The 8,151-nt window shown below is 54.3% G+C and overlaps 1 protein-coding gene across 1 annotated transcript; it reads left to right on the top strand.

Annotated features, from left to right (window-relative positions):
- The first annotated feature begins 238 nt into the window (after positions 1-238).
- Positions 239-6,519, top strand: LOC120391723 (potassium voltage-gated channel subfamily V member 2-like). Its single transcript, XM_039515747.1, has 2 exons — positions 239-1,622; positions 5,200-6,519. Exons 1-2 carry the CDS (start codon positions 360-362, stop codon positions 5,470-5,472), a joined length of 1,536 nt encoding a protein of 511 aa, XP_039371681.1. The 5' UTR covers positions 239-359; the 3' UTR covers positions 5,473-6,519.
- The last annotated feature ends 1,632 nt before the right edge of the window (positions 6,520-8,151 follow it).

The following is an 8,151-nucleotide window of genomic DNA, read 5'->3' as shown; positions in this document are numbered from 1 at the left end:
GGCAACAAGAAAAAGAATGAAAGAAATGCTTGTATGGAAATAGTTCCTTATAAAGGGTTAAAACGTCAATCTTATTATTGTCTTAAGGCACTAGAACTTAGCTGTCTCCGGCCTCCGCAGTATAAGCCCAGTTGCTCAGTCTGATAAGCAATCAGCTTTGTCAGCCCAGCACGGCAGGAGATCAGCACATGAAGCACTGATGCAGCTTGTGCCCATGGAGGCTGAAGGTGGGGTGCTTTTGATCACCTCTTTACGACTATAGGGAGCTTTTCTTAGTCAGCACTTGCCTAATGGAAGCATTACCATGAAATCAAAGCTGTCAACCCTCAGGCTGTCATTTTGGGGATCTCTGATGTGAAATGCCAGGTACCATGAGGCAACTGGGGAAGAGGCGCGCAAGCCTTTCTGCCAATCTGAAAATTGGGGACCACCGTGGGTGTTGTCGGACGCCAGAGGAAGAAGAGGTCTTCTTCCCGTTTGCACAAGACAGTGTGGTGAAGCAGTGGAGCTCCATGCACAATGTGACTGAGAGGAACCAGGAGAAAAGCAAGGCTCCTCCCCGACGGAGCAGATGCTTCCTCAACATCAACGTTGGGGGCAAATCTTTCCAGATCCCTTACAAAATGGCTGCCCGTTACCCCATCACCAGAATCGGGAAGCTGGCCATCTCCACGGACCCCATGAAGAAGCTGAAACTTTGTGATGACTACTCGGTGCAGAGGAATGAGTACTTCTTCGACCGAGACCCTTTAATCTTCCATTACATCTTCCACTTTTACCGCAGCGGGGTCCTGTGGATCATGGATGAGCTGTGCCCCACTAACTTTGTGGAGGAAATTGAGTACTGGGGTATCCACCTGAAATGTTCCCAGCGGTGCTGCCGGATCCTGTTTGAGGAGAAGCAAGATGAGCTCAAAGAGTACCTGAAAATACAGCGGGAGCTGGAGGCGGAGCTAGAGCCCATGGAGCAGGAGGAGAACTTTGAGGGAAAATGTCTGGGGGAGTTCCGGAAAGCTGTCTGGAACCTCATTGAGAAACCCTACTCCTCCATCCCTGCTAAGATCATCGCCGTCATGTCCAGCTTCTTTGTGCTGATCTCCATTGTGGGCATGACGCTCAGCACAGTGGAGGAGATGCAGCACAAGACTGGGAAGGCATTCATGGAGCAGCTGGAGACCATCTGTGCCGTCTTCTTCACCTCCGAGTACCTCATGCGGCTCATATCCACAGCCACCTTTCCGAAGTTTCTGCGGGCAGCATTCAATGCCATTGACCTGGTGGCCATCCTGCCCTTCTACATCCAGATTCTCTTTGAGCACCTGGATGAAGGGGATGCACTTTACCACGAGGAGCGGCACAAAATGGAGAGTGTGGGCAAGCTGGGGAAAGTCCTGAAACTCATCAAACTCATGCGGATTTTTCGCATCCTCAAGCTGGCACGTCACTCCACTGGCCTGAGGGCCTTTGGTTTCACCATGCGCCAGTGCTACCAGCAGGTGTGCTGCCTCCTCCTCTTCATCGCCCTGGGCGTTTTCACTTTCTCGGCTTTGATGCACTCCGTGGAACATGATGTCCCCGGCACCAACTTCACCAGCATCCCTGATGCCTGGTGGTGGGCAGCGGTAAGATGCAGTCACCCCACGTCTTTACGTATGTGGGTGGGGTACACATGGGCAACTGAGTCTGCTGGGGCTGCCATAGGAACATTCACCACCTCTGCTGGCCAGGAGTCTCCCCCAATGTGAGCAGTAACTGCTGGGCTCAGGCATGAATTCAGAGGCTGCCCAGGCCCCTGCTGACTCTGGAGGGGGAAGCTGGCGACGGGGAGTATGGCAGCAAAGCACAGTGCATGGGTCCCATCAGGGAGTGAGACACGGGGCTTGGGGGCTCCTGCCTCCCAGCACAGGACACTAGCCATGGTGTCGGGGGTACCCAGGTGGGGACAGGCAGATGGACCTGGCTCTGTGGCACAGCAGTTCAGCGAACTCCAGGACAGTGAGGAGCTGTAGCTGAGAACCAAACCCTGGCAGGGCTAGCGTCTAACCAGGCTGATGTGAGCCAGGAACTGAGAGTCTTGGGCCAGGGAGCGCAGGACACGCATGCCCCAGGCACCAGGACCATCCACGCCGCACTGGGAACATGCAGAGCACCACGTCTAGTTATTGGGGTAGGGTGCTAAACCTCAGGATCCAGGGACAGTGAGCACCTGTGACTGGTACTCATGGCTCCCATTCCCTAGGACACAGGGAAGGGAGTTCCCGCACAGCGCACAGCAGGAGGGTGGGGCAAGAGGGACACATGCAGCAGTGCCTGGGATCATGCTGGAGAGGAGAACTGTGTCTGGGGCCACCAGAAGGAGGGGGAGGCTAAACCCAGATCAATGTCAGAGCCGGTGACAGGGGATGGAGATCAACTATGAAGGGGTTTGGGCCAGGGGTCATGGGGGAGGGGCAGATTAGGATCCTGGGGATTGAGGAAGGTACATGGATTTGTCTGGGGCTCATGCAGGGGAAGGGAGATGCATAGCTCAGCCCTGGCCTCGTAGGCCCTAAGGGGAAAATGCACATCTCAGAACCCAAACACATGGGTCTACGAAGGGGAAACAGATCGGCCTGGGTTTATGCAGGGGGAGAGCGACACAGGTTGAGTCTGGGCTCATGGGGGATGTGCGGAGAAACCATTCTGGCCTGAGCTTGGGTGGGGGAGGAGGGGCCCAGACTGGGGCATAGGGAAGGACTTTTGTATCTCAGGTCCAGGGGGGTGTTTATAGAACCTTGTGTGGTACGGGGGTCACACCAAGTTATGGCCAGTGATTCCCATGCTAACGAGCACCATTGAAAACCTGCTGCCCTTGTATTAGCACAGAGCAGGCAGGAAATCAGTTAAAGCACTGGAGACTGAAGGGTTAAGCAGGGCTTTCCTGTCAATAGTTTGCCTCATTCCCTTCCCTGCAGGAGTGCGGTGTCTTTTCTAGGGGAGAGCCCACAGCTTCCCTTATTCTGAGTTGCTAAAGACAAGAGCTCAAAGGAAAAAAGAAAAGATACGAACACTGCAGGCCTGTCACTGTCCTCCCGTGGTCCCCCAACCGCTGGGGGCAGGGGCGGGGGCGGGAATGGAGCCCTGGGGGCAGGGACAGCAGCTAGGGACAGAACCGGGGCCAGGAGCGCAGCTGGGTGGTGCTCCCTCCCTACCCCCCGGGGGGGCTGGCCCAGGACCAGCCACATACCCAGCTGTAAACGATTGTTTACACAGTTTCAGGGCAACTGGTCCCTCAAAGTCTTCTACTCTTAGGCTTTTGACTCTCAGCCATCACCTCTCTTAGGAGGAGACCTGCGACTCACTCCCTCCTGACTGGGGTATTTCCAGGCCACACAGTTCCCTGTGGTTTGTGGCCCTGGAGGTTTTTCTGTGGCCCTGGAGGTTTTTCGCCTTCCTCCGAAGCATGGGGCAGGGGTCGCTTGCTGGTGGATTATCTGCTACTAGAAGTCTTTAAATCATGATTTGGAGCATTCAGCAGCAGAGTCAAGGGAGAGAATTATTTCAGGAGTGGGTGGATCGGCTTATGTGGCCTGCATCTTGCAGGAGGTCAGACTAGATGATCATAATGGTCCCTTCTGATCTTGAATTCTATGATTCTGTGATTCCCTGCCTACACTGTGATATCCCCAGCAAGCCAGACTGTGCTTTGCTTTCTCTCCAGAGGCTATGACCAGTGTTTTGCCTGCAGTCACAGGTTACCACACAGCTCTTTCTAAGCAAGCACCTTTATTCTTATGGTGAAAGTGTTACAGAGAAAACACATTAAAAACAGTAGAAGAACCTACACGCATCCTGAAAAGCTTATGAGAGGTCATCCCCCAACTCCAAATGTCGGCTCCGGTGGGAGTCAGTACTTCAAACCTCACGGCTGAGTTTTCCCCATAGTTACAATTTCATAACTGTCTCACATTCAGAACCAGAGCACTGGCTAGGCAGTTCAGCCATTTCTTTACACAGCTCGGCCTTTGAGCTTCAGTCTCCAGGAACAGGTAACAACAAATAATCACCCTTTCCTTAGGACATAGCTAAGTCTATTCATACCTGGCACATTTTCAGTATAGTCCTTTGAACTCCTAAGTCTCACATCTGTCACATCTCCCTCTAGAGAGATTACATCCCATCCTGGTCCATCCTAAAACAAAGCCATTCAGTTAATACAATGGACCCCAAACATACTTAAACTTAAGTGGATAACGTCTCCCAAGGATAAGCAGGTAATTGCCGTACCTGTCACAGTTGTGATAAAGAGCACAGTGAGCAATTGTTCTTCATGTCCATCGAGAGAAGGACAAGAGGATTTGGCTTGGTTTACAGCCAGGGAGCTCTAGGTTGGAAATTCGGAAAAACTTGCTAACTCTCAGGGTAGTTAAGCACTGGACCAGGTTACAAAGGGAGGGTGTGGAATCTCCGTCACTGGAGGGTTTTAAGAACAGGCTGGACAGACACCTGTCAGGGATGGCCGAGGTTTACTCAATGCTGCCTGAGCACAGGGGGACGGACTAGATGACCCCTGGAGGCCCCTGATTCTATAACTATCAGCACTCAAGGGATTTAGCCATTATCCTCTTTGCAATGAGGGCAGGTTACCAGCCTGGCTGTCCCAGCTAGCCTGCGTGTGAGGGGTTTATGTGTGGCGAGGAGGGGGTTAGGGACAGCATCCAGGTAAGAGCCCACCTAACTCTTCACTGAAGACCTTCCCAGGAATTTGGGTCCGAGAAGGGGAACTCATGGATTGGTGCGTAGCTTTGAGGGCAGAGGGGGTGACACATGGGTTGATGCCTGGACCCCTGGGGCTGAGAGAGAACATGGTGTGGTGCCCAGGTGGTGGGGATGAGGGTGACATGGGATAGTGGGTGTGAGAGGGACAGGCAAGCTGGGGGAGGGGTGACAGGATGAGGCGGACCCTCAAGCTGGTCCCAGGGTTGGGCCTAGGGGAGACTCCTGGAGTGGTGCCCAGCTTGGGTGAGTGGGGGGACAGGACCCTGGAGGGCTGTGACTCAGCTGTCAGGTGCAGGACGCAGGATCAGGCTGTGGCAGTGGGGCTGGGGTGAGTTTCTCAGTGGTGGGGCCTGGCTCAGAAGCTGAGCAGTCCTGGAGGAGTTTGCTGAGATATGAGCTCAGGGAGGGGCTGATCATTTCCCTCTCTCAACCCCCTTCCAGGTCAGTCTGTCCACAGTCGGCTACGGAGACACCGTGCCTGACACGGTGCTGGGCAGGATGGTGGCGTTCGGGTGCATCTCCTTCGGCATCATTCTCAACGGGATGCCCATCTCCATCCTCTACAACAAGTTCTCCGATTACTACGCCAAGCTGAAAGCCCATGAGAACGAGGCCAGCCTCACGCTCAAGTTCACCAAGAAGATTCGCTTTAAGGAGCGAGTCCTGAAGAAGCTGGCTGAGTGCTGCAGTGGTGACGCCCACATCCACGGCTGAATGGGCCACCCCGTGGGTCACGTGACTGGGCTACTCTGAGCACCCACCAGGCCACCTGACCTCCTCCCCCACCAGCAGGGCCATCCAACATGGCTACACCACCCAACCCGCCCGACCTGGGTAACAGAACTCCCAACCTGACTACCCGACTTCCCCATATCAACTAGGTCACCGGACCTCCCAGCCTGGCTACCCCACCTCCACCCTAGACACACACCCAGCTAGACATGGATACTTCACCCTACAACTCGGCCGTCCGTCTGGCTAGGCTAGACACTCAGCCCCCTTGCCCAAGTAGGCTTCCTGGAATTGTCCACCTACTTCCTTGGCCTGGCCAGTTCACCTCCAGGGAACATGCACATTCGCTGTGAGGGAGACCCTGGGATGTAGGAACGTGTGAGTGAGAGCAGCAGGTTAGGCCTGCGTTTGCAATGCGATACGGCTGCAAAACTGTCCAGGCCGTTTGTAGGGCGGAAGCAGGGAGGCGACCGAGCCTCTGCTGTGACCTGCCTGGAATGTCACACTCATTCCTGGACAGCACAGTCCTGGGGACAGACTGTCTGGGCAGGAGCTCAGAGAAGAGCAACAAAAAGGACCCAGGGGCTGGAGGGATGGACTGTGGGGCACAGCTGAAGCTGCCCGGCTTGGCTCAGGGACTTGGGTAGGGCCTGAGAACGCTCTCCAAGCCGAGAGGAAGCAGGGAATTAATGTGACCCCTGCAGGGAGTGGGGCACAATTAGGCTGAATGGAGGAACATTCCCCAGCAGTCAGATGTATCAGGCTGAGACCTGGCCACCCCCCAGGAAAGCGTGGAAGCGCCACTGCTGCTGACAGAACTAGATGAGGCAAAGCCAGGTAGGATTGCTGCCAAGGCTGCTCTGCCCTGGGCTGGGCCCCAGGGCCTGATGGGACGTCAAAGGTCTTTTCTAGCTCTCGTGCCCCAGGCAGAACCCAATGGACGCCACTGAGAAATCGTGTCTCTACCTCAAAGAAGCTTTTACAACTGGAGCGCCGAGCCTGGGTCATGGCACGGGGGAAGAGCCGCAGAGCGGGAAGTAGGAGGGGGCCGGGGGGGGCAGTGTGGGCGGGGCCACGGCCGGCTGTTTGGGGAGGCTGAGCCTCCCCCAGCCTACGATACCCACCGCCCGCGCTGGCGGGGGCAGTGGTGGTGCCTGCTGAGCTCTTCTGCAAACTCCCTTTTGGGGGGCTGTTCTCACACTGCTACTCTGTTGGCACCTGGGAAATCTGTCTGCTGGAGGGCTGAGCCTGAGACTGTATCAGCAGGAATGTTCATCCAATAAAACAGAATGGGACAGTGTGTCATATTCACTGGCAAATGTCTCTGTGCCTGTGCCAGGGAGAGCGGGTTGGCGGAGCCAGTACTGTCTGTAGATTAGCCAGGGGAAGCTGTTTGCAGACATTGGTCATGAGAGATTTTGCAAATTCAAACATAGATTCCCTTCATAGTCTGCCTTCTATGGACCCTGGGCTGAATGTTTTACAAGGTACCCGCTGCATTCGCGGGCAGATTGCTTCTTTTGGTGCAAGAGTCCAGTGATCTGTCTGTGCGCAGGTGTGTCTGGGGGTGTCTGCTCATGGCCCAATGTATGGTGGTGCTTGTGCTTTAAACTCCTGCTTGTGCAGACTCAGCTGTCCTTATGTAGCGGTGTGTGCGGGCGCTCGGCTGCACACTTCCCTGCATCTTCCTTGTGCGTGAGGAGATTTGCTATAATGGCCAAACCTTGACGCGTTAGTGGGTAACTTAGAAAGTTCACACTCTTATAATGCCAAAGCTACTCCAGCTAGAAACCACAAACCTGTGGAGTTATGGGCTGGGCCGGCTCCAGCTTTTTTGCCGCCCCAAGCAGCGAAGGGGGAAAAAGAAAAAAAAAAGCCACGATCGGCTGCTCTTCGGCGGCAGCTCTACCGTGCTGCTTTCTTCTTCGGCAGCAATTTGGCAGCGGGTCCTTCCCTCCAAAAGGGACCGAGGGACCCACCGCCAAATTGCTGCCGAAGACCTGGACATGCCGCCCCTTCCCATTGGCCGCCCCAAACACCTGCTTCCTGCGCTGGGGCCTGGAGCCGGCCCTGGTTACGGGCCCCATCAGGGAATAAACCTCATGCTAAGTGTAAAGAAAATTGGTTTGGTGTTTCCTTTTCTTTTCTTCAATTTTTATTGAACTAAACAACAGCTATACAAGAAAAAATACAAATGATAAATCAGAGTTTGCCATAAAGCCATTGCTGTTGGCCACAGAATACATCTCTCAGCAGAGATCTCCTGATTCTGATCAGCAGAAAAATCAGGAAGATTTAGCAGGGTTTGGGATATTTTCTATGAGCCCAGGTTGGCCACCTGTACATGAGGTGGTATCTTTCCTCGCAGTGGCAGTGGGGGTTACTCACTGCTCAGCAGATGGGTACCAGGCTCTCTCTAGCCACATATAGGGCCCGTTTTTGCTCACTGGAACACAGCCGTGCGGGGTGCTAAGAGTTCCCAATGCTCATGGTTTTACTGCAAGCTTCCTGATAAACGGGGTTTTTCTTAAAGTGCCAGCTCGGGGTGTGTCATGATTACACGAGAATCTCAGCTTGTAGCTAAGTTAAAACCTTGCTAGTGCCAACCCTCAAGTCTCACCTCCCAGAAGGCAAATAAAAGAACCATTAAAAAAACCTCAT

This window comes from Mauremys reevesii, linkage group 26 (genome assembly GCF_016161935.1).
Source record: "Mauremys reevesii isolate NIE-2019 linkage group 26, ASM1616193v1, whole genome shotgun sequence".
In the NCBI taxonomy this organism is placed as follows: Eukaryota; Metazoa; Chordata; order Testudines; family Geoemydidae; genus Mauremys; species Mauremys reevesii.
Note: the sequence above shows the minus strand (reverse complement) of the source record. Positions and strands in the feature narration are given on the sequence as shown.